At 44.9% G+C, this 27152-nt stretch overlaps 1 protein-coding gene across 1 annotated transcript in view; it reads right to left on the minus strand.

Moving 5' to 3' along the window:
* Nucleotides 1–1598: 1598 nt before the first annotated feature.
* LOC144100343 (glutathione hydrolase-like YwrD proenzyme) overlaps nucleotides 1599–27152 on the minus strand; it is a 61638-nt gene continuing 36084 nt past the window's right edge. Inside the window, exons 6-9 of the mRNA XM_077633317.1 lie at nucleotides 26969–27137; nucleotides 20347–20509; nucleotides 15304–15474; nucleotides 1599–1665 (exon numbers count right to left, since the gene is read on the minus strand). Coding sequence (XP_077489443.1) covers nucleotides 1612–1665; nucleotides 15304–15474; nucleotides 20347–20509; nucleotides 26969–27137 — 557 coding nt within the window. The 3' untranslated portion in view covers nucleotides 1599–1611. The remainder of the gene's footprint in view (nucleotides 1666–15303; nucleotides 15475–20346; nucleotides 20510–26968; nucleotides 27138–27152) is intronic.

Genomic DNA, 27152 nt, shown 5'->3' on the forward strand with positions numbered 1-27152 from the left:
TGTATACGGAGTCAGTGAAGCGGTGGCGCCGCGACCAGGCCGGCTATGTCTGTTATTGGCAGCTTGGTTTCCTAGCAGCTGTTGCTTTCGTCACATTTATGTCACGGCCAAGTGAAATGGAAAGTGGAACGAATCGTTACAGAATACAGCACCTGGTAAGTTTTCTGGTGCTTGTCAGGACGCTGTGAGTCAACCCTCTATCTGTGCAAGCAATTGCCCAAGCAGTACCGGCAATTGGCCCAACATTGGAACCGTATTGGCAAAGGCCGGCCCTACGAAGGGATCAGCATGGAACCATCCTGTTGCAATATTGGGCCGATTACTGTGCTGCTTGGGAGATAACTGAACAGCTGAAACTGTTTTGGTTTCAGCTGTTCTTCACACAGTATTTTGCCCTGTGTTTCACGGTTTTAATGCAGTGCCCCAGTCCACGCCACCCTATTGTGCCTCACTTGTGGTTTTGCTGAGAACACTATGTTTCTCATCAATGCAATACATGGTTTATTTATGGCTTGATTGACAGCAGGCACCACCTGTCGGCGCTGGTGGCGCGACCAGAACGCATGTTTTTTGTGCGGGCTTTTACAGTCACATCTGTTAAAGGCTAGGCCCCTCGGTTTAGCATCGTCGTGGTAGGAATAGCAGTCGGAATAGCTGGAGGGTGAAAGCCATCTGGAGGGAGGAAGATGATGGTTTACCATGGAAAGAGGATCGTATGGCGAGAGAGGAGGAAATGTGAAACCAGATGGTGGTTACCATGGAAGAACATGCGGGGTGGTTACGTGGAAGGAGAAGGGAGAGTATGTCGAGAGTGCAGGAAGGTGGCACAGTTCATCTGCGGCGGCAGCACCACGCGCCTGTAACACGAAAGGCGGACTCGACAAGAGTGCGAGTCGAAGAAGGACAGTTTGTGGAAAACAAAAAAGAGCACTCTGTAACTTTCAATATATGCACGTCATTCTGAAATTCTTTGTCTCGCGAAATGAAAACACCTGAAAACGCTTTACTGAATCTCGCCTTGCACGGTGTAAACTGTTCTTTGAACTTTTATTATTGTGGAAGCATTGCATGCCTCATTGGCAACGAAGGCGCGTTCTTGTCCAGAAGAAATGGTCCGAAAACTTCGATAACGTCACGATCGTCGCAGAAACAGTAATTCACGTTAACCAAACAGGAAGGAGAACCAAGAGTGATTCCACCATACAGGAAGTGGCGTCCGGCTAAAACCAACAATGGCGCACCTCCTGACCCTTGAGTTGCGAGTCACACATGTGCACGCTACCCTTAAGGAAACAAAGACGCAAACGCACAAGCAAACAAACAAGACGCAGGAAATAAGGGTCCGTCGAAGGCTGCCTTGTCTTATCTCTTCTATCCTGCATTCCAGACCGATGAAACCACAACGCGTCTTGCAAGCTATAACTACCATTACATGCAGCTTGACACGAGTCGGGAAGTTGCCGTGTCTTGAGGAAGCCGTGTAGAGTACAATCCAGACAATTCATTTAAACGAGGTAGAGGAACTCTTCTAACTATGTTATCAAGATTCGTGCATGAATACTTGCTCACTTCCGGGTGCGTGTTGAAGGTGGATCCACCAGGAAACGTGGTCTAACCCAACGCCTGCTGGGGGTCCAGACCGAGCTCCATCATGTTGAGCAGCACCTGCAAAAAAGAACCCGCCCGCCTCGTGTGCGGTTTACAATGGAAGGAAGGGTTCGCGCCAACTTGTGCGCCAAGCTCATGAGGACTTTAGCACAAGGATTCAGGGGCACGGCAATGTCTGTAAGTATTTGAACAGGCCGCTTCTTCTGGGCTGGAGAATCTAAATGTTCCCGATGAATGGATGGAAAACTTCATTACGTAAGCGAGTTTGGACCCTTTAAGGGCTCAGGCCATCGCACAGCCCACACATTACGCGCATGTGTCCAAGCCACATAAGACCATTACACTGGTACCCCCGGTTCACACAGCGAAGTTGAGTGTCCGGGTTCCTGCGACTCAAGAAAGGCCCCCCATTCCTCCCATGTTCCGATGCTGGGCTGTCCCTGCGAGGGAGGATCGGCAGGCCAGTAGAAGAGGATGTGATCTTGGGTGTCGTGCGATTCTGCGCAGTGTGCACTCTGGGGAAAAGGGGCGGAAGGAGAAAATAAGCTGAGGGGTGGGAGTAGTTTGGCCCTGGAGTCGCCTCCAGATGATTTGTTGGGAGTTTGGATTGGCGCAGGTGGGGGAGGGGGTAGAGTCGACGGACAAGGCGCGCTTGTTCTGAGACTTCTGACAACGTGTGCGTCAGCTTCCTGGAGAAATCCCGCCTGGGGTCGCCATTTGCCCGACAAATAAGTCCTCGTGCTATGATATCGGCAGCCTCATTTCCGGGATTGCCAGAGTGAGCCGGCACCCACACGAGCTCAATAAGCCTATCGAATTTCAGTGTGCTCAATCTCAATATATGCCACGCGGGGGGGTGGGGGGGGGCGGATGGGCCCATCCGCGGGCGAAGTTAAGAATGGCTTTTTTTTTTTGAATCGCTAACTATACAAGCCGCATTGGTTTCGGCTGATGGATAATGTATGTATATTATGTATGACGGGTTTGTAAGCTCTCCCACTGTTCATTCTTACACTCTGCCAAGTCACGCGACTTACTGAGCGTTGTTTCAAAGTGCTACAGGTATGAATTCTAGCGCCGTATAGTCTCGCCTACAGCTGTTTTGACTCTGGCTGAAACAATTTGTTGTTTTTGGAAGAATTTTCCAAACAAGATTTTTTCTCAGGCTTTTTTTCCTGAAGCTTTTATTCTATCCGTAAGAGATAGTCGTTTAGGTTATTATTCATTGTCATGTATTCATAACAGTATCCTTCCGGCGCTAACTGCTATCGAATGAGGAAAAGCTCTTCAGATCCTCAGGTTTATTGAGAAGCGCGCCAAAATACACACAAGAAATCCCGCCTGATTCGATAATTAATTCTGCAAATTCTTCCAAGAGCGCATCTCTTCATGTTGTGACTTAAAGCTGCTTTCAAGGTCCTCAGTTACCACCCCCCCCCCCTTTCTTCTAATTTCTGTCATATGAAGTAGTTGTGAAAACAGATCAGGACATCGAAAAGAATCATGACTTCATAACAAGTTTTCATAACTTTCATTATTCATTTCATTTCTGGAAGCGGTGCAGCGACAGAGGGACCTGGCTTGATTCTTCGTATGTTTTCTACCTGCTTTACAGTTTACCCCAGCCGCTGTTTTTCTTTGGCCCTGCGTAACCCCCAGCCTGGATTTCTGCCGTCTTCTGCTGTCTTCAGCCTGACGCATCAGATAGGCGTATCAAGCTTATCCGTACAACAGCACCGAAATTCACCGCTCCTCGGCATTATCGACGCAATCCCCTGAAAGTGAAACTTTTCGGACTGGTGTTGTGCCACGGAGCATTTTCATTTCTGACAGCGGTGGCAGCGGACAGATGGACGTGGCCTGATTATTCGTCTGTTTCAACCTGCTTTACAGTTTAACCCAGTAGCTGATTTTCTTTGGCGTTGCGTAACCCCCCAGACTGGATTTCTGCGGCCTTTTGCTGTCTTCAGCCTGACGCACCGGATATGCGTATCAAGTTTATCCGTACAGCAACACCGAAATTCACACGCTGTTCGCCGCTATTGGACGAAATCCCATGAAAGCGAAATTTTCCGCTGCGAAATTTTCGAGCTGGTGCATTTTATCTTTCAATCTTTTTTTTTCTTGCCCCACCGTAATTTTTGTTGTTGTGCAACGAAACATTTCATATCTGGCAGCGGTGGCAGCGTCAGAGGGACATGGCCTTGTTCTTCGTCTGTTTCTACCTGTTTTACAGTTTACCCCCAGTAGCTGATTTTCTTTGGCGTTGCGTAACCCCCAGACTCGATTTCTGCGGCCTTTGCTGTCTTCAGCCTGACGCACCGATATGCGTATCAAGTTTATCCGTACAGCAACATCGAAATTCACCGCTGTTCGCCGCTATTGACGAAATCCCATGAAAGCGAAATTTTTCACTGTGAAATTTTCGAGCTGGTGCAATTTTATCTTTCAATCTTTTTTTTCTTGCCCCACCATAATTTTTGTTGTTGTGCAACGAAACATTTCATATCTAAGCAGCGGTGGCAGCGTCAGAGGGACATGGCCTTGTTCTTCGTCTGTTTCTACATGTTTTACAGTTTACCCCAGTAGCTGATTTTCTTTGGCGTTGCGTAACCCCCAGACTGGATTTCTGCGGCCTTTTGCTGTCTTCAGCCTGACGCACCGATAGGCGTATCAAGTTTATCCGTAAAACAGCACTGAAATTCACCGCTGTTCGCCGTTATCGATGGAATCCCCTGAAAGCGAAATTTTCGACTTCGAAATTTTCAAGCTGGGGCATTTTATTTTTCAATATTTTTTCTTGCCTCACCATAATTTTTGTTGTTGTGCAACGAAACATTTCATTTCTGGCAGCGGTGGCAGCGACAGAGGGACGTGGCCTGCTTCTTCGTCTGTTTCTACCTGTTCTACAGGTTGGTGATACTGTTTTTTGGCACTTTGCGAGCAGTGCTCGCTTGTATTTTTCTTCCCTCTGCTGCAAATCCGCTGCAAGCGTATACTTACTTTTTGCTGTAACCGCTGTACAGATTTTGGTTGTACTTTTTGCGTTTTTCTGACTTGTTGAACTCAGTTTTGAAAGTGACCATTTCATTATGCCCACTGACAACGGTGAAGTATGCCTGGCCGGCAATCTGCTGCTCCCAGAGACTGGGTTTCTAAACTTCACGGAGTGTAATCATGGTTATCACATCGCAAAATGTTCTGGCGTGCCCGAGGCAATGTTAAAATTGAAGAAAGTTTCCTCAAATGATCCGTGGAAGTGTCCTACTTGTCGTACTGCAAGACTGCGTGGTGTCAGCACAAAGAAATTATGCCAGGAGCCTGATGTTCAAACGATAAAGAAATTAAGCCCGGAGATTGATGTTCAAACTGCACTTGCCATCGTTATCACTAAGCTTGAGTCACTGCGGCCCCTGTCGCAGAAGGTTGACAACATTGAATCATCTATTGTCCTGGTGTCATTGAAATATGATGAAATTTTCGCAACCATGAAGGGGCAGGACCAGGACATTAAGCAACTTAATAAACGAGGTGAAGAAATTGAGAGGAAGAGCAGTACTACAGATATTGCTAATTTTCGTGCAACTGTTGACGAACTGGAAAGGCATGAACCTAAGAATTCATGGGCTCCTTAATATTGATGGTGAGAATGAGGATCTAATAAGTAAGGTTTATCACGGGATTAATGTGTCTCAACTGACTGTTACTCGTATAGGGGCACTACACAGGTTCCCTACGAAGGAAGACAAGGAGGCGGGTGTTATCATTTGTTTTCTGAATCAGTCAGGAGCCTGATAACTGGCTTTCGAAAAGAAAGATTCTCGCGGAAAAGTAGTCTTCCGTTTTCACGACCGAGAGCTTGTAGACTCCAACCAGGAAGCTGCTCTTTGCTACCAAACAGTGGGTAAAACAATATGATTATAATTACACCTGGTGTAAAAATGGCAAGGTTTTCTTTCGTGACGCGGACGGCTGCTCGGTTCATGTGTTCAAACACTTGGACGACCTTGCTACTCTGTATAACATTTTTCCTTGCAAGTGTATGAGTATTTTTTTCAGTCATGAGTAATTTTTCTGTGTTCGTATGTGGATATAATCTACAAGTTAATGAATTGCCTGTGTCACCTCTCACATTTGTGCATTTAAATATGCAGCCAGCGCAGAAATATACGATGAATTTTGTGCTTTTCTAGAAAACATGAATAGTGCATTCACAGCTATCATGATGACCGAGACATGGTTTGTAAATGATGAAGATGTGTTTTATCTCGAAGGATACAGCAATATTTTTTAAATAGGAAAGCAAAAACAAGTCGTGGTGTTTGCTTATATTTGAAAGGAGGGATAAGCTACGAATACATTGAAGAATTTTCTCATTCCGAGCCTGATTTAGAAATGGTTCGTGTGAAATCAGGGAGCATTATTCTTGTTGTCCTTTACAGGCTCCTTGATGGTTGTGTTGGAAGTTTTTTATTGCTGTTAGACCGACCTTTTTCATTTGTCTCCACTCATAACTATACATTTGTGCTTGGCAGAGACATCAATATTGATATGCTGCAAAGAACTTCCAGTCAGATCGAACAATCCACGCTTCTTGATTCATATTTCATTACAAATGTGCTCATGCTCCTACGCGCACAACTTCGAACACTGCTCCACTTCCTGATTTTTTTTTTTTACAAATACGCCACAATAAAGTGTGCGTGCAGGTACAATAGAAGTATCGATCAGTGACCATTTGCCAATTTATCTAATTGCAGAGAATCAAAAAGGACTTTGTTGTAGATCGATACCATCAACTTTTGTTCGCTAAATAAATAGATCCACTTGGGTCGGTTTACGCGCGAAGTTAGCCATAGAAATTTGAACAACGTATTCTCATCTTCTTTCGAAGAAACAGCGTATAATACCTTCAGAGACGTATTTAGCTCCCTGTATAAAAAACATTTTCCATACAAGAAGATTGTGAAGCCGAGACGAGCGTGTAAGTCGTGGATGAAGCCGCACTTGTTGAAAATAATAAATGAAAAGAATAAACTGTGCAACACGTTTCTGAAAAACCGCGATGTGGATGCATTACAAGCGTTAAAAATACAGAAATCATCTAAACAAAGTACCTAGGAAAGCATAACGCAACTATTTGTCTAACATGTTTGATGGTATCGAGGATACTAAACATCTATGGCAGGAGCTTTCTTCAGTTCTCTTTTCTCGTAACGAGACTTTAGATTTGAAAGAGTTCACTATAGATAACAAAAAGCTGAAGGAAGAAATGTTAGCAAATGTTTTCAAAGAATATTTCCCATCTCTACCCTAGAGTTTCCACAATCCTGTTATACCTAATTATTTGAGGCTTCCTTCTGAGCCATAAATATATTTAGCTCCAACAGACACTAGCGAGGTCTTTAACGCATTCATTGCACTTAAGAAAAACCCAATCTGAAGATTTTGATGGTATAAAACTGCAACCAGCCATTTATATGCTAGACAGTATCGCTCCGTGTATAACGCATAGTTACAACATATTTTCAAGTACAGGAATATTTCCTCAGAGAATGAAGATAGCGAAAGCTAAAGACTTATCCAAAAGCGGTGTCAGAAATAATTTAGGCAACTATAGGGCCATGTGTATTTTGCTGTTGTTTTCGAAGCCGTTGAAAAAAATAATTCACTTGAGACTATTCACTCTCCTCTATAGGCGTTCCCTTATTAGTTCAGCTCAGTATGGCTTCAGACCTGTTTTATCAACCTAGGTCGCTTTGTTACACCGAAAGGAATTATTATTACGCAACGCTGAGAACAAACTGCTGACACTAGGTATTTTTATTGATTTCTCGAAAGCTTTCGACCGAATAAATCACATCACTGTGTTGGAAAACTGTCTTGTTATGGAATTCGTGGTATACCAGCTGATCTGGTAAGGAGCTAATTTACCAGGAAGGCTACAACCCGTTTGCGTTCATTGAGAATTATCATCTGCCCGCGATATTAAATGTGGCGTTCCCCAAGGCAATATATATATATATATATATATATATATATATATATATATATATATATATATCAACGGTCTTGATAACACTGAAAACTCAGCTAATTATATTATGTATGCAGATGACACAAGTATCTTTTTAACAAGAACAGATGCTAACGATCTAGTAAAGCGTGGAAATTTTTTTCTGAGTAAACTTTGTGCATGGTCTCTCGATAATTCATAACTAATAAATTGTTCTAAAACAAAAGCTGTCTAATTTCGTCCAAAATCGGTCCCACGTAAGTTTGGTGACATCCTACACTTAAATGACTCTTTGATTGAAATCTCTCCTGCCGCTAAACCCCTGGGAGTAATATTTAACGAATTTATGCTTTGGGACCATCATACTGACTTCCGGCGCACTAATCTCTCGAAGGCTTTAGGTATGCTAAGAAAGTGCATGTTTTTCTCCCGGTCCACCAAAACCGTCTAATATATGTAGACCTGTTCGAATCGCATTTGCGATACTGCCATCTAGCATGGAGAAACGGCACCTTGAAGGCGATGTATAACCAAATAATAACGCGAAAAAGCACTACGAGTGATTTCAAAGCAGTTTTATGATGCCCACACATCTCCATTGTTCACTAAACTTAAAATCGTGAAATTGCAGAAGTTGTATGACTTTAAGCTACTGTCAACACAAATCTGAAATATAAAAAGGCACACATATTTTGAAAACATTGGCAAATTTGAAAAGTAACACATCTTTACGCTCAATGAGCCACACAGAGCTCTGGCATGTTCCAAGATCTCGCACAAATTATGTATTTCAAATGGTTCAGTGTAGCCTTCCGAAAGTTTTAAACAAATACCACTTCACTATAGAGAATTTGGTCGCAGTTTCTGAACTTCAGTTGTATTCGCTTTTTCTATAATGCTTGCTAATAGTTTGCTGTTTATTCCAATTTGTAATGAAACATTGTTGTCTGAATTTTTTGTCTGTTTTTTACAAACTAGCATCGTAGCTGTGATATTTGTTGTAAGAATCTGTGCTGCTCGCCTCTGTCAAAGCATTCGCTGTCAGTTATTGGGAGGTGGGGCTAGTCAGGCTACTTATATGTAGCTTTTTTCACACCTTCCCTACCACATCTCATGTATCATTTCGCTTTGTGGTAAAATACACTTCAAACATCAAGCATGGATTGTACTCACTAAAGCTTTATCTGAACTACCGTAACACAGGATGACTTCATGTGACTTCAGCAGTTTTCTGTGTCTATTCCGAACACCAATTGTGATGCTCTGCTACATATGACTATACAGGTCTGCACACATTTTACTACGTTAATATTACAGGAGAAGACATATTTGATATCCGGAATCGTAGAATGTTAACGTTAGGTCCGCCTGCGCTGATATTTTTAGTAAGCTAGAAAGTTGGGCCAGTCGAATCAGATTCATCGGATTGGATATTTCTGTTTGGGCTCCTGGGTGTCTACTGCTTTCGAGCACTATGCCTTTCAGATAGAGGTCAACTGCCTTCTGATGCAAAGACTGAAGGACAGCGTTTGATTAAGAAGCCGTAAGTAGTCGATTCAGGCATATTTAAGATTAAACCCCCCTTGACACCAGGAAGAAGGACGGAGTTTGTTTATAGTGGAAAATAAGCGTTGCAGGTATATGAAAGATTAAATGCCCCTTGACGCCAGAAAGAAGGACGGAGTTCGTTTATTAAGACGAAACTAGACGCTCAAGGTAAATGCAAGGTTAAATGTCCCTTGACGCCAGACAGATTAAGAGCGTTTATTACGAAGTGAAAAATAGGCGTTGCAGGTATATGAAAGATTAAATGCCCCTTGACGCCAGAAAGAAGGACGGAGTTTGTTTATTAAGACGAAACTAAACGTTCAAGGTATATGAAAGATTAAATTCCTCTTGACGCCGGACAGATTTACGGCGTTTATTATGAAGTGGAAAATAAGCGTTGCAGGTATATGAAAGATTAAATGCCCCTTAACGCCAGAAAGAAGGACGGAGTTCGTTTATTAAGACGAAACTAGACGTTCAAGGTAAATGCAAGGTTAAATGTCCCTTGACGCCAGGCAGATTAAAGGCGTTTATTATGGAGTGGAAAATAGGCGTTGCAGGTATATGAGCGATTAAATGCCCCTTGACGCCAGAAAGAAGGACGGAGTTTGTTTATTAAGACGAAACTAAACGTTCAAGGTATATGAAAGGTTAAATGTCCCTTGACGCCAGACAGATTAACGGCGTTTATTATGAAGTGAAAAATAGGCGTTGCAGGTATATGAAAGATTAAATGCCCCTTGACGCCAGAAACAAGGACGGAGTTTGTTTATTAAGACGAAACTAGACGTTCAAAGTAAATGCAAGGTTAAATGTCCCTTGACGCCAGACAGATTAACAGCGTTTATTAGGAAGTGAAAAATAGGCGTTGCAGGTATATGAAAGAATAAATGCCTCGTGACGCCGTTGTGAACAACGCCCAATGCATAAACGAGGTTTAAAGCCAATGTAAAACGAATAAGCAGAGATTAGATAATAAGCCATTTCTTCAAAATTGTTCGGCGTAACAGAACAAGATGCTCACAGAAGATATGCCGTAGAAATTCACTACACCAGGTTATTCATCGTTTATTTTTTACATTACCAGGGATTTGAAACCGCTTCCAGCAGTACCGCTAGGCGCTGTAACACTCAAATGGAAGGTGACAGATATTTTCCAATAACTAACTGAACAGATTGGGGCTGATTGGGGCTTGTATTTTCTCAAGTGATTTAGGCTTTCTGGTATCTTTCACATCATCGAAGGCAACGACACCACGCTGCACGATCTAGAACGTGTGCACACACACTTCAAAATTTTAACAACAGGAGTATGTGGAAACTGGCCGCCGTGGTGCCTGAGTGGTTACGGTGCTCGGCTGGCAGCCCAAAATACGCGGGTTCGACCCCGGGCGCGGTAGTCGGATTTCGATGGAGTCGAAATGCTCTAGGCTCATATACTGCGCGAAGTTAGTTAACGTTAAAGAACCTCAGGTCGACGAAATTATCTGGAGTCTTCGACTACGGCATCCCTCATATCCTGAGTCGCCTTCGAACGTTAAACTGCATAAAACAAAGTCTATAAAAATGACTGATATTTGAAGATTGAGAGAACTAAAACTTCATTTGTCAATAATCTGTGGCTCTCATTGCTTTTTGCCAGCAGAACGAACGGGCGCCTTCCCCTCTGTCGCTTGTGGAACGCTTCTGAGGGCAGTTGTTTTTAGTAGCTTTTCTTGTGGGATAGTTTGTTCATTTCAAGCAAAAGTAAGAGCGCCTGAACTGGTCGCCCGTGGTATTGATTGATTGATTGATTCAATTTTATTTCTCAACATTCATACAAGGCATGCTTGTGAAAACATCTGGATCCCTAGCATTGGGATCCATGCAATTCAGTTTCAAAGAAAATTGCAGGCATAACTAAAATTAATTACGTACATATAAAAGCTCATGAAATTACAAATACATAAATGGGTACATAGAGCAACAATATTCAGAGCACCAAGCCTCTTTTACAAACGCATACAAACACACAAAAATACATGAAAAGAAAAAACGCTGGCTTCACTCATTGTTTATAATATTTATTCAATGACTCAGGAAGAGTTTTACTATGTTTGAGTTCACTTGGAAGCTTGTTCCACAGCTTAATACCAACATGGGCCATCCTTCTTTCTTCATAGACATTTTTCGTTTTCGGAAGAAGGAAATTTCTATGAGTGGCGTTGCGAGTGCATAGTGGTGGGATACAGAATAGCGATGAGTGTAACGGCTAATTGTCTTTAAGGCATGTGTGTATTGTCAAGACAGTCCTGTATTCAAGTAATGATTGTAGTGGCAGTATATCCATCTGTTTAAAAAGAGGAGCAATGTGGGCGTTGTATCGTGAATGTGAAATGAATCGAATTCCCCTTTTTTGCAAGACCCTAAGTGGTTCCAAATAAGATCGGTAGGTGTGGCCCCATGATTCAATGCAATATGATAACTGGCTTTGAAAAATTGAGAAATAAATTATTCTGAGTATGTCATTACCAAAATAATCTCGGCATTTGTACAGTGCAAAGCATGCTGCAGCTAATTTTTACAAAGCGCCTGAATGTATGGCTTCCAGTGTAGGTTCTCATCTAGAATTATTCCAAGATAAGTGATGTTATTGACAAGTGCAATAGGTGTTCCCAGCCATTGCACGGAAGGCAGGTTTTCATGTATGATTTTTCTGGAGCTCTTAAATATTATGCATTTTGTCTTATTAACATTTACAACAAGTTTATTTGAAATAAACCAGCTGCACAGTTTCCAATTCTCGGTTTGCGGTGCTAATAGGTTCCATTGTAGATTCATGAGCACATAGAAGAGCAGTGTCGTCAGCATACATAAAAACAGAGAAGTGTTGTGTGAAATGCACCTGTTTCCATGCTTCTTGTAGGGTAACTCTTTCGTCCGACGTCTAATTTTCAGACTAGAAAGCTTCGTCACCAGAGAACTGTAAGTTTAGGTCTAAAAACTAGATGTGGCCGTCGAGTGTCAATTCGTGGGTAATATTGAAACCACCCCCTTAGAGGAGAAGGCTTGTTTATAGATTAAAATCCTTTTAAAACGCGGCGAACTTGGTTAAACATCGCATCATCATGTCTAGCTCGACTGCTTTACAGAAGTCTTGCGTAGGATCAATATCACCCAGTTGCCGATGTCAGGCCGAGTGACTACAGTGCGCTGGCTAACCTCAGCATTCAATTCAGTGCACATGAAAAATCTTTCTTCGGGAGCTCAAAAGTACAGAAAGCGCACTGCGCAGTCCAAGCACTACCATTTGTCACGCCATATTTTCAATGCCTTTCCTATACGTTAAGAAGATGACAGGTAGGTATATGTATCGGGTTGTTTTCTGAGCGCCGTTGAAGCTAGAAAAGGTGTGCCCCCTACTCTTAAAAAGAAAATAGAATCCAGCACCAGTAAGCAAAACCATCATACGAAGTTCACCAAATGGTTCTCAGAAGCTATTTATAAGATACCGCTATCATGAGAACGGGTGTACGTAGGCCAAACTGGCCGGTACTTCAGCGAGTGAGCCCTGGAGCACAAAATATCCCTTCGTACCGATAGGGTCATTAATCTGCCCCTGCATAATAAAAGCTGCAAAAGCCGCGTCTTGTTACGAGATCTAGAAAAGACAAAGTGTTTCTCTAACAAAAGACCAAGACAGAAATTAGTCATCTACGCATACTATTGTTCCAAAAGGGTTAAAAACTGCGTAAGCTCAGCCTCATTATTACTTTCAAGGAAAGGGCTTGACTTTTTAGATGGTCACATTCAGACTTTCCGCCGCCTATGGTGCACACCTGTCCAACTCTTCCGTCGTCGACACCTGAAGCGTACTAACTTTCTGATGACATATGCTTGTTTTGTTGATGGGTTTGATAAGTCCCCTATTTTCATGAAATGAAATGGGCTGCAAGCCCATGCTATTGACTGCCTTTGTATGTCTCTTTATTCCCACTTTCATCGCGTAGGTTTACTCTCAGCATAAAAAAAAACCTCCGCGGGCTTCGTCAGGGCGGCTGATGTGTGACCACGTATCTGACCTGTCATGCTCATGCCTTTGTAGTGCTTAGAAACAAAAACTTGAACCAACTTGAACCAGAGGTCGAAGACTTAGAAGAAGCTGACAAAACAATAGCAGGATTTCAAATTAAAGAGTGAGAGAACATTTAGACAGGATAGTCACTGGAAGTTGAGAAAAAAACTCAGCAACTTCGCTGGGCCTCAACTGCGGGCAGAAGACACAGAAGACGCAGGACCATCGCAGAACGCCCACCAGTAGGCAGCCGAATAAAAGAGAGGAAAGCCAGAGAGGCAAATGCTGAACGTCAACTAGAGAACGCTGGGCCAGAAGGAGCAGACAGGACATTGGCTGGTGGTGAACAAAATGATAGAATCATACGAAAAAGAGACATGACAGTCGCTTGACGTCAAGCAAAAGACAGATGAACAGAAGAAATCTACACGGCAGTATGTGGACGTCAACGTAGGGACGAAGACTATGGAGAAGCAGCCAGGACAATCGCCGGACGATTGTGGAACGGAGACATAAGAAGCAGCCAGGAAAACGCGGGGCATCTACTAGCGGACGTATTCATAGAAGAAGAAAACAGGACAGTCACTGAGTACCAACTTTAGGACGGAGATATAAGCCGACAGGAGAATGGCTGGACATCAGGTAAATGACGGACAGCTAAAAGAAGCAGACAGGATTGTCGCTGGACGCAGGACAGAAGCATAGAAGGAGAGGACCATCGCTGGACATCAACCTAAAGGCGGAGCCATGAAAGAAGACCCAGGACAATCTCTGGATTCAAAATAAAGTGTGAAGACATAAAATAATTAGGCAGGACAAGAGCTGGACATCCGCAGAGGAGCAGGGATATTTGAAGGAATAATCATATTACCCGGACGTCAACTATAAGACCGTGACATATAAGGAACCAGCACAATCGCTGGACCTCAACTGAAGGGTGGACACAAAGAAGTGACTGGAAAATCGCTTAACGTCATCAAAACGACGGATGCTTAAAGAAGGAAATGGAACCATCTGACGTAAAACGAAGGATGACGGATAGAAGAACCTGACAGGATAATCGCTAGACGTCAACTGAAGGGCGGAAGAATAGAGGCATAGAAACACGCAGTGGAATGGCTGGACGTGAATAAAGGACGGATGCACAAAATAAACAGACAGGAAAATAGAACAATAGCAAATAAAGGATGGAGACAAAAGATGCAACTAAGACAGTTGCTAAACGTCTGCTAAAGGACAGAGCGATAGAAGAAGCAGAGAGTCATATGGCTGGGTATTACCAGAAGTTGATATACAGCAATCGTAGTTTTCAGTCCGCGTACCGCAAGCTGTTGTAGTGTTCCCTAACGGAACATTCCAGCGCTACTTTCAACGGGGACTTAGTGCTAACATTCAATTTAGTATTTTCTTGTCCTCTTCTCTCGTCACGTGATTAAGTGGGTCTCTCCCTATTGTCTCTGTCACTGTCATGGGTCGGGGTCATATACTGTGATAGTGCAGCAAGTTGAACTTGTTGGCACTGGCTCATGATTGAATAAACCATTACTGCGCTACGACAAAGACGTAGACTTATAATGCAAGGAACAGCACAAGCGCAGGCACTCAACTACTTTTATTGCAAAAAGCGCAGGAAACATTTACACACAAAACCAAAGAACCACACAAAAAAGGCACCTGCGTGAATCGCAAACAAAACAAATGACACCGACATTGACAGAATGTGAAGTGGCACATCTGGACAACGCACAAACTTATTAGACTCACTTGTCGTTCAAGCAGGTGCCTTTATTTGCGCGGTTCTTTGGTTCTGTTTGTATATATTTCCTGTGTTTTTTCTAATAAAAGTAGTTGCGAGACTGCGCTTGCCCTGTTCCTAATGTACTTAGTCCTCGTCTTTGTTGTAGCGCAGTAACGGTTTATTCAGTCATTAGTCGGGGGAAAGTGATAAAGAGATTTATCTGGCGTTTTTGTTCTGACGAAGAGCAGGATAAATATTTGTCGTAACGCACGACACGAGATCAACCTCTTGTCCTGTTCAGTGATCCGCGGCAACTTTGTAGTGACGTCTCTCGTTTACCTGGCCGAGTATGGCGGGCTGCGGAAGTCCTCCCATGGTGCCGAGCGTGCACAACCAGTCCTGCGAGTGGTCGTCGGTCACCATGGCGGGCATGACTGAGTGGTATGGCTTCTTGCGAGGACCGAAACAGTTGGGATGCCCAGCTTCCAAGTTGAAACCAGTTCCCCTAGCCTGAAGAAAAATGGTTTGCATGAAGCGATGTAATTAAAACATGAAAAGGCCCAAGCATCTTGTGTTCAGCCGTTTAACAATGAAATAAAGTTTTACAGAGCTCTCAAACGCAAGGGCATACCAAACGTCGAGGACTTTTCATCTGTGACACACTTCCGAAGGCAGCTCTTTGTCGGAATCGCAAGTTTTCCCACTCTCTCTTCACAAGCTATAAGCGTTGTAATTCAAACATAAAAAGTTCGAAACGTCTAGTGTTGAGCCGTTTCAGAATGAAAGAAGTAATCCTTCCGCAACGCTCAAAGGCGAGAGTATCAACTGTTGAAGACTTTTCCCGTGACACGGCGCTGTCGAAAGAAACATTGCCTTCACAAATTCTTTGCCGGCACCTCCAGTTTTCCCACTCCGAGTTTGGAAACTACACATGAGAGAAAGTAGGAAAATTTTTGATAAAGGCGGCGATAACATACGTGAGTGCAGTTTCCAGCCGAAAAATTCTAATAACCATGATTGGCTTATGGTTTATGGGGGCTTAATGTCCCAAATAAACCCAAGCTATGAAAGATGCCGTAGTGAAGGGCTCCGGAAAATTCGACCACCCGGGGTTTTTTAACGTGCACTGACATCGCACAGTACACGAGCCTCTAGAATTTCGCCTCCATAAATATTCGATTGAGGCGGATCGGATAACCATGAAGATGGTAGCACTAGCGGACCTGCTGCAAACACTCAAGTACGGAGAAATCAGGCGAGATCTTCTGATTCAAAAATAACTTTTGGGGGCCTCATAACAAGTAACGAGGGTAAGAGGCAACCTCAGCAGTAAAGTACTCTAAACATACAAAACAAACATCTTAAAAAAACGTGATCACATTATTTTAATTGCATACTCTATCGATGTAGATTTAATCTTCCTAACAGAAACGTGGCTTTCAGAAAGGCCACGAAGCTTGCACATATTATAAAGAGCTAAACAGTACGACATATGCCACTGCGACCACGACGGCAGATACGGCAGGTGAGTTCTGGTAGCTGTATCGCAAATATATATTGCCTCATTTTAAGTATATCTCACGTCTGTTTAAAAACTCGTGTGGTCTGCATCTCTTTTCGCACTACGAGATTTTTACTAGGTTTATGTTCTGGCTTTCGAATATTTCTTGAAAATTTTCCGATAGTTTGCATGATGCTGTTAACACCATTATTGAAAATTGGTTTTTGGGGAACGGAAATGGACCCGACGCGGTGGCTCAGCAGTTAGCGTGCTTGGCTACTGATCCGGAGTTCCCGGGTTCGATCCCAACCACGGCGGCTGCGTTTTTATGGAGGAAAAACGCTAAGGCGCCCGTGTGCTGTTCGATGTCAGTGCACGTTAAAGATTCCCAGGTGGTCGAAATTATTCCGAAGCCCTCCACTACGGCACCTCTTCCTTCCTTTTTTCTTTCACTCCCTCCTTTATCCCTTCCCTTACGGCGCGGTTCAGGTGTCCAACGATATATGAGACAGATACTGCGCCATTTCTTTTCCCCAAAAACAAATAATAGTAATAATTATTATTATTAAAGGAAATGGCGCAGTATCTGTTACATTTCGGCGGACACCTGAACCGCGTCGTAAGGGAAAAAAATAAAGGAGGGACTAAGAGAAGAAACGAAGAAAGAGGTGCCACGATGGAGGGCTCCGGAATAATTTCTACCTCCTGGGGATCTTTAAAGTGCACTGACATCGTACAGAACACGGAAACCTATGCGTTTCGCCTCCATTGAAACGCGGCCGCCGTGGTCAGGTCCGAAACCGGGTACTCCGGATCAGTAGCCAAGCACGCTAACTGCTGAGCCACTGCGACGGGTACACCATTATTTGCCGATTTACATTTTGCATAGTAATTCCGGCGAGAAAATTTGAATTAGCGGTACATTATCTGGTGTTTCCTTTACCCGTTGTGAAGTCCTCTCCGTAGAAGTGCCTATAATTTTTTGGTTTGTGTCTGTGTTCTAACTTGACGGCCCTCGTCACTTTGCCTACATAGCTCACAAAGGGATGGGTAAATACGCTGTACTTAATATTAACAACGCGCCCAGAACGTCTATGTCATAATGGTTGCCTCCCTGGCTTAAGGGACGGCTTCTGCTGCTCGTTCAGCTCGGATTCTCATTCCAGCGAAGCATTTTACTAAAAAAAATATTCGAGATAGCAGCCAAGGTAAGTTTGATGGCATCGGTGAAAACCTGACCGACTAATTGGACACAGTTCATTGAATATTTTGGTCGACGGAGTGTACAAGTAAACCGGGATCTAGTGTCTGCCCTTAAAGCTACGTGCACATAAAATGCGGGCAAGTTTTTCAAGTTACATGAAGATAAGCAAAATTTGCTAACTTGAACTGTGCTCAGTAAGTCGTGCAATTCAGTCATAGCAAGCATAAACGTTGCTTCTTTTCCTAGATTTGTGCCCTTTAACCCGTTTTTTAATCTCTTTTTTGACGGCACGGTCCAAGTGTTCACACACTGTAAAATTGCTACCGCGACTTTCCCCGTAACTACTGATAACCCTTACATAGAAGCGCACAGAGCCTCCAAGAGCCGTTTTAAAGCAAAAAAAAGAAAAATTGATTGTTGGTAACAGGCAATGGCGCAGTATCTCTCTCACATCACGGCGGACACGTGAAACACGCCATAAGGGAAGGGATAAAGGAGGGACTGAGAGAAGAAAGGAAGGAAGAGGTGCCGTCTGGCAGTGTTTTACTACAGCACATCCCACCCGATAACCATTTATAAATCCTACAGAAACGCACACAGGCCGTTGAAAAGAATTTCGGACTGTTTTGGCTCCACCTTGCGACCATTAGAAAAGCTACTCGAGAATAGACCATATTCACACTGTCAATCAGGTCATAGAAAATGCGCAGAATATAACTGACCCTATATATAGCCTTCACAGATTACAAGAAAGCATTTGATTCAGTCAAAACCTCCGCACTCATGCTGGCATTGCACACTCACAACGCATAAGAGCGTTAAGGAAAAACAGTAGAACATATCTATAACACTGCACAGACACAATAGTCCTCGGTAAAGTCAGGAATAAAATTTTGGTAAGGAAGGGTGCTAGGCCGAAAAACACATTCTATCCAGTGCTATTCATCGCTTCTTTACACGAGGTATTCAGAAACCTGCATTGTGGACCGTTGAGGTTAAGAGTTAATGTCGAATGCCTTATTAACAATAATAACAAGTTACCTATAGAGGCAAAGCAGAGTATGGGCCGTGAAGATAGTAATCAGAAAATTACAATAATAATCAACAGCCTCGGAAGGAATCAGCTGTCTACGATAGGTGGCGAGGCGTTGGAAGTATTAAGAGAATACACCTAGTTAGGGCAGGTAGAGGTCGCAGATCCGGACCATGAGATGGATATCCCTAGAAGACTTAGTAGCTCTAAGTAGAGTGTAAACAGAAGTGGCGATAATGGACATCAGTGTTTGGCAGACGAACAGATAGATAGACACGGGTTGTGAAAAAGAACCATCCACATTCACGTCAGTGCAGCAAAAACGCAGTCCCTCGTAGAAAACTCAAGCAAAATTAACGCGCCGCAAAAATTACTATCAAAAATTGTGCCGGACACGATGAAAGGCGTTGGCAAGGTCAATTTGAAGCATTGCCGGTTGTTCCTGAGGATTGCTGCAAAACTGTAGAACTGTTCGGGCAATATGTAGGTTAGCCACCTTGGCTTCTCGTTGCGTTCATGCGTTTCCCTATTTAGTCAGTTCTTACGACTGCTGCATCACATGCATTATTCCACGCAAACAGAGTTATTGTTGTTAGTACTGTTGTTCGCGCTTTAGGTACCCTACTGCACGGCAGATGATTGATGGCAGCCACACACCAATGCGTGTGAAAGTCATCAGCGTACACACAGATAATACAGCACTGCTGGCATTAATAACAACAATATAGTACAGCAGTACCTGGAGAGCTAAAGGGACAGGTGCAGCTCAGCATATCAAGATGCCTGCAGACAGACGTTGCTAGAGATCAGCATTCCAACATTCATCAAGGGGGTGCCATGTCATGTACGTAATCCAGGGAATGAACGGCCCCACGGGCAGGTGAGTGAGGCACAACATAAACACCACTCACAATCCACAGGTTTCGTTCCTAGCCCTCTACAGCCCATCCCTGAAGCGGGGCGATGGAGATGGCGCCTGAAGTAACACCGCCAAAAGGCCTCCTGTCTTCAACCCTCTATAATGCAGACCCTGCGATTGGACTGCTGTCTCGGGGAGTTCAGTTTACCAGCAACAAGGCAAGAGCTCGCTACGCTGTGATAGATGAAAAAGTTGTGTTATAGAAATAGAGATAGTAATGCAACGACACTGCCGACCCGCAGTCAACGCCACCACTGAAGTACTTACTACTCGTGCGGCTGTTAAGGGACCCCACTTTGGCGGCATCTCGTGTGGGAGTGCTAGGGGCTTCAGAAAATGCGGGACAAGCCCTGCCCCAGAACAGTGACGTCTTATGACAACTGAATTCAGCCGCAGTCTGCGGCAGAATAGACACTTGCGTCACCGCGGCGATTCGGTTGTGAGGCTCTCATCACTGTGGCGATTCGGTTGTGAGGCTCTCATGTTTAGTCACACTTAGCCCCGCCTTACCTTTCTACCCTCTTAGTCCTCGAGCTAACGTTTTTTTTAATAAATGCATTTCTGTCTCTCAATTGGAGCAGGCACATAGCTTTGTGATGAAGTTAAACAAATTAAGTGAAAAGCATTTTTGGGAGCTTTCGAGCCAGGACAAAGAATGGCCTGTGTTTCCTGCCGCTTAGCAGTGCCGCGCCTCACTGAATCAACTCCCTGCTCTGTTCCCTTACCTGCACAGCGAATCCATGTTCCTTCACCACGGCACACCCAAAGCTGAGCGCAATGCTTCCCATCATAGCACACACGTTACCACCGTCATCTGCTGCAGCCGCAAAAGTGGTGCCAGACTCTCCGTAAGGTAGAGCCACTTCCGGGTACACCCTTTCCACCCTCCTGCAAGAAACACGACAAAAAACCACAGGACGGTTACGAGTGTGCAATTTTTGAGTGTTAGCTGTGGTGTGACAGCAAATGATATTTCACCGATATGTATTTCTTTTCCCAGAAGACAGCGAGACAGAGGAGGATGTGGACTTGCCCAGGGCTGTAGTGATATTCCTAAGTGAACGTGTTTTGGAAAGATTGCTAACCTTTACACTTAATACCGCCCGCATCCCGGGCCCGTGGATTCAGAGCGATGGATGGGCTTCTAACACAACCAAAACCGTCAAAACAACCGCGAACCAAATCGTCCGCATGATAAGAGGTGTCACCAAACACCGCGAAGGTATGGGCCAGATGAACGCCGGTTAGACTGGTGAACGCTCTTATAATCAGCGGGATAGCTTACGCTCTCCCCTGTGAAACCACGAACAAAACCAAAGAGAAGAAATATTGAGCTGATCATTCCGACTGCGTACCCGAGAACCCAAGGCATACACATCAATAATTATAATGAAATGGTCATAGCCCTCGGTCTGATAATACTTTAGACTGATTACGTTCCACACTGCTGACATCACATGAGACCAGGCTCACCGCCACCATGGCGGGCAGAGAGATCATGAAACTGCTAGGCATATCGAAAGACCTGCGAGTGCTAGTATACCAACAATCACTCTCGCATGGGATTTGACACCGCATTAAGGTGTCCCCAATACTAAAGCACATACATCACAAGCTGCACGCCGGCCGTTGCCTGGGCCGGGCTCGGCAGTGGTAGCGTCCATGGACCAAAGTTTCAACGCGGTTATAATGGCCTCTACACGAGCCAAGAGCCCTGTCACTGCAGAGGCCACTGCACTGTCACTGGCGATAAAACATTTCAGTCACATAGGTGCCCCTTGCGACATCGTCACCAACTCTCACAAGCTTGCCTGGATAAGATGACGGGCCGACCACCCACAAGAGTGACGATCATCTTGGGCTCCAATCTCAACGAACATGATCGCATTACGTGGACCCCAGGCCACGAGTTACTCTAGTACTACTAGAGAATTAATGCTTTAGCTCCAAACGCACCTACCGAGCGACCACACACGCGCCTCTCCTCAGAGGAAGCCAATGCCTGGCGCCAAATTCAAATAAACAACTTTCGAAACCCTTCTAGATTCCATTGGTCATTGAAGATCTGTCTGCCTGTTGTTGAGGAGCTAATTAAGCCGCCAAGTTACTAAGAAGACACACTTCAAGCAGAGAGGTCTTCCTTATATGGGGTCCTGCTCATGAGGGCATTTCGGTCAATGAGGTTGCTCATAGCCTCTCTACAGAATTATACATCCCAGCAGCTCTGGAAGTGCCCCTGAGTAGGAATAAAGACCCTCTTATAACGTATAAGGAAATAACCGAAACACCTTGACTGGATAGAAGAAGACTCTCACTTCCGGATAGGTGACTAACTCCAAAGTAGTGCGGGGCTGGAGAAGGCTTCAGGTCAACAGATTCTTTCCATACTCTATATTACACGATGGAGACACTGGGGAGACTAAGCTCTGCAGTAGCTACCCCAGAATGACTTCGCAAAGTCACTTAACTTGGGATTGTTAGGATTCTCCTGGGGCTAAATCACAAAACATCCAAGACCTTGCCACATGAGAAGAGCTGATCCGGAGCCACGACTCGGATCAGGAAAGACTCGTCATCCGTCAGGCAGAGACAGCTTACTACAATACTCTCTCCGCGGTTTCCGGTGCTGAAAGCCGGCTGAGAGGCACACCCTCCTAATAGCGGCTCCCTGATCGTGGGGCCCCATGATGATGGGAGTAAAGTTCATTCATTCATTCATTCATTCATTCATTCATTCATTCATTCATTCATTCATTCATTCATTCATTCTAGTTTCCACAAAATCTATCCCGCCCATTACCAAACACCTGCCCATGGTGCAGCGCTATTCCAAAACTTTGATATATGTCATAGGCGCACTAGGCTAACACGCAGCATTTACAGACACCGGACACGTCCCTAGAGCAATGGGAGGTACAGCTGACTAGCGTTACCTTGGATAACTAACGAACACTCCTTCAACTGGTGCGCTTGTCCGCCGAGGCCACTGAGGTCCTGGACTGAGGTCGCGAACCACCACTTAGTCATCGCATTTGTTCTGTGATTAAATGCTTCAACACGAGAGCGTTAGTATCCCCATGTGGGCTAAAAATTGTCCGGCATCGGCGTTGGCGGCCGTTTGAAGCCTTCCTGCCAGAGCTGGTCCAGCAACCTACGTGGGCCACGCAGGCGCAAGGTCATGTGATCTTCTGGCGCCATCACAATCTGCCCTTTGTGTTGTGAGAAAACTGATCGCCGAGGCAGGTGACAGTAGAGCAACTTGGGTCGCACAAGCTCCAACGGTGGCAGCACATATAACGGAAGAGCAGTGGCGCATCGCTTAACCACTACACCACTGCACCAGGAGTGGCGTCAGGAGTCTTAGGAATCTTTAAATGTAAAATCGTAGGTTACGAATTCCGCACATGTGGGCATTAACCATTAACGCTTGCGCGTCATAACATGTAGGCGGAGCTCAATTCTCCCCTGCAGTTTTTTCCTCAACCTCCTCAGTACTGTGGATAGCGCCGACTAAAGGATGCAGAAATCATTGAAATTGTTTGACTTGGTCTTTCTTGCCCTTTCCACTTCCTTGATTAAGGCGGCCTTTCGCTCCAGCGTCAGAGGTTTGCACCGTTTGAGGTCGGACATCTTGGCCGATATTCGGGAGTGCCTCTTGCGCACACCACACACTACGGGACAATGTCGAAGTGAATTGGCGTCATGCGCGTAGCCCGGGGCATACAAAGAACCGCAATATCTCCCAAAACGACTCTTTCCAACGGGCACGTGCGAAGTACCGACTGACCTGACAGGACCGATAAGATCCAGAACACAAACATTTAGTATGGGTGCCAGGCCACCAGGGCCTCAGCTCGAGTATTTCTTCCTCGGGCACTCTACAGGTGGGATGCTGTAGAACCCCCTATCCCACTGCTAACCTTGACAGAAACACTTCAGCACATCAGGCTGTCCCGCAGGATACACTGCCCGCCAGACAAAACGTTCGATGAAGCCTAAGAGATATCACTTCGTAATATTCAGGCCAACACTTTTAATACTCCGGTTAGGCTACGCGCTATAGACCCAGAGTCGTTCGCACCGAAATGTAAGTTCTGCGAGGAGACGGGAGACATATACCACATGATATAGGTCTGTCAGGAAAACAGGTGCGTACACGTCATAGAAAAACCAACGCACGAGGGATGGGAGGCAGCTCTGTCCAGCTCCGACGGTGCGGACCAGGAAGACTTCGTAACAAGCGCCTGACCAGCAGCCTTCGCAAACGAAGATCCAGAATAAAATTCACGCCTATCAGGACCACCCAAAAGTGTCAATAAAGCTTTTTTACCACCGCCACCCAAACCATCACCACCACCACCGGGACTGATAAGACCCAATGAGCCCCCGCGCATAAGTGACGCACAATGGACCACTCGCAATATTGCTAAAATTTCAAGGTCATCCTTCGCGACCGCAGTCGGCACGAAGTAGGAACTGCGCGCTCGTACGGAGCTCTTATCACCTGTTAGTAGTGGCATTTGCCTTCAGTTCTCCCCAGTCAAAATTTTGCTATACATATTCCGCTCGGAAAACGTCTCGAGGTTAGCAGGGGCAAATAGATAGCAGCTGAGGTTAAGGCGCGGCGCGAGAAACTTCCGACTTAACAGATATTTCTAGATATGCGCATTAGAGTTAACGAGGTTTAACTTAAATGCATAGATTCAAAGCTGCCGTCTCAGAGGCACTCCGCTCTTGACTGGTCTCCACTCTCCGGCGAAGGACAAATTGCGCAACGTGATTCGAACGGCTAGCTCTAACCAGGTGCGATTATGCAGAGTGCACCTGACCTCTACCAAGGATCCGCCGAATCATCCATGGACTACGGTAATTTGTGTCGCCCTTGTGTTAATTATTTTGCGAACCAGCTAGTGCACGCGAGTGCAAGGGAATGTAGGATTTTGACGCGATAGCGATAAGGGCCCCGTGTCGCAGAAAAGCCGGTGTCGGCGTCGGCGGCGTTGGCCGTGAGCGAAAAATCCCAGAAGCATTCATAAATAAAACCGACCCGCAAATTGGTCGCGTTGGGGAATCGAACCAGGACCTCCAGAGTGCGAGATGAGCACGCTAGCCACTCCGCCACGCCAGCTCGATAGATTGGAATGAACAAAGGAGTGTCTAGTGAATACGGTGTTGTCTTAGAAGGGAGCTTTAGAGGCATGTACTGTGGTGTATATTAGTAAAGTACGTTTCCACTAGTTTTCCTCTTCGCTTGGCGCGCGCGTAGCACCATCAGGCGGCGCCCACTAAAAACACTCCCTCCTCCTCCTCCTCCTCCTCCTCCTCCTCCTCCTCCTCCTCCTCCTCGCAATGTACGCCTCTGCCCCCTTCTGCCAACTGTACCAACAGATAGCGCACGACTTTAGCGCCTCCCGCTCGTCTCGTTCGGGCGCAGTGGGGCCGTGCGAGGACGCAGGAATCACGCGGTGAACGGCGAACAACGCAGCGCACATCCAAGGCGCGGTTAACATGAAGCTTGCGGCTTGCCGCCCGTTCGTTCGGCGCGGAAGCTATGCTGGCGTTCGTGGCATCGGGTTTCTCGAGAACGGTGTGTCGACGTACTACGAGTGCAATTTGAGTCTCAAGCGTTTCGGCGGTATGAGGACTGATGTAGAGAATGGCCTTCTGCATATATAGAAATTAACATATTACGCTATCGCAACATACCCTCAAGGCGGAGCTTGAGTGCACCCTCCAATTTTACTTCAACACAGAAGCCCTAATAAACACAATTGCAAATAGACTTTGGAAAAAATTTTGCTTTCTACCATAGACCGCTATATTTATCGAAACTATGCGTGACTTTTTGCACAATTGGAATTAACAATACATTTCGTTCACATGTCAAATCATCATATCCTGTTCATTTTTCGAACTTACACTACTGGTACTGGAACTAAAATAGAATTACTTTGCATGTATACGATTATACGGCTCGGTATAACAGCTTCCATAATTTTATCTTAGGGGTGTAGTTTTTATCTTAGTTCTTCTGTTGCATGCTTCCGAAGACCACAGATCAGCATTTCGTGCCGGAAACAGATGGTGGCTTTATTGACTCGCAAATACGATAGAGTTTCCACAGTCTCCCCTCCGAACAGAACGCCTACAGCTGTGAAAGTTCGCCTGCCGAAGTCTTGATGGGCACCATTACCACTACCAACAGGCTCATTTATTACCTTTTTGTATAATTCAAGAAGAATTTCAGGAAGAATTGCAATTCGGTTAGCTCTATGATCTCTATATGGTCGCCAGTGACGATTGCAAGTGCGCTGTCGCATTTTAATTCAATTTTCAAAATTATTTACTTTGGAACATGCATATATAAAAAAGCGGCTGACAAAAGCATCTGGGTCATTAGCAAGTTGTTACTTTGGGCAGATGCAATAAGTGCACAAAATAGAGTGCCCGGGGGCAAGTAAGATATAATTTCAAAACGTGTAAACTTTTTATTCTTCCGCTATACTGATATACTGATAATGCAAGGGTAAGTTGCAAGGGCAAGGGTTAGTAAAGGTGACTCCAATTTGAGACGCTAGCAGGCTACAGACACGACGCCAAATTTCCATTCGATTGGGTCAACGGCGTATTCTGCCTCTTATTTTATTTATGTGTTTATTTATCAAAGGTATACTGCAGGCCGTATCCCAAGCAGGAGGAGCATACATGAAATATAAAAAAAGGAAAGGGTTTACAGCAAACATATGAAAATACAAAATACGTTACACAGGAAATGGAAAAGCGAAGGCGTAGAATTTATACAGTAGAAGAGGTGCTGAGCTTTTCTACAACGTTGAAGGAAATTAATAAGAGGTAAACATGATTGGGTCGTTAATCCTTTGAGTTTAATACACGTGCCTCAGTCATACTGAAAGATACAGTTGGAAAGAAAAGGGAATATTGGAATGTGATTGTTTTTGAGAAGAAACACGTTAAAGGAAGGGAAGTAGAACGTCGCCTCTGGCCTGAAGGAAGCGGCGTAAAATATAGGTTGGAGTGAAGCGGTAGGTTTCGTTTCATAATTAATACAGACATTTTAAACAGGAACTTGAGTCGCGATAGGAGGGTATGAATTTGTTTGGGTACCATTGCAACATTATAAGGAAACTGTGCGATCGTATATAGAATATATGAAGCGAATGGCTCGGCGCTCAATCTTTTGTAATGTGCCAATGCTGCTTTTAGTGAGGGGGTCCCTGATGATGCAAGCATATTCTACTTTAGAACATATCAGAGAAGTATATGCTAGGTGCAAAACTGCGCGCATCGCTGCGAACCTCGTTTAACAAGAAACCTAGACTGGCCTACCTGTCCAGTTTCACCTGCTCCCTCAGTTTGCTTGCGCGCTCCTTGGAGAGCAGTTCTCCCACCGAGCCTCCGGAGGCGGCGTCAGCCACATGCCGTAGTCCGTCGGCCACGGCATGGCGGAGCGCCTCGATCACCACGTGCTCAAAGTCACCAGGAATGTGCCGAAGGCCTGCGCAACAGCCCG

Source organism: Amblyomma americanum, chromosome 8, assembly GCF_052857255.1.
Source record: "Amblyomma americanum isolate KBUSLIRL-KWMA chromosome 8, ASM5285725v1, whole genome shotgun sequence".
NCBI lineage: Eukaryota > Metazoa > Arthropoda > Arachnida > Ixodida > Ixodidae > Amblyomma > Amblyomma americanum.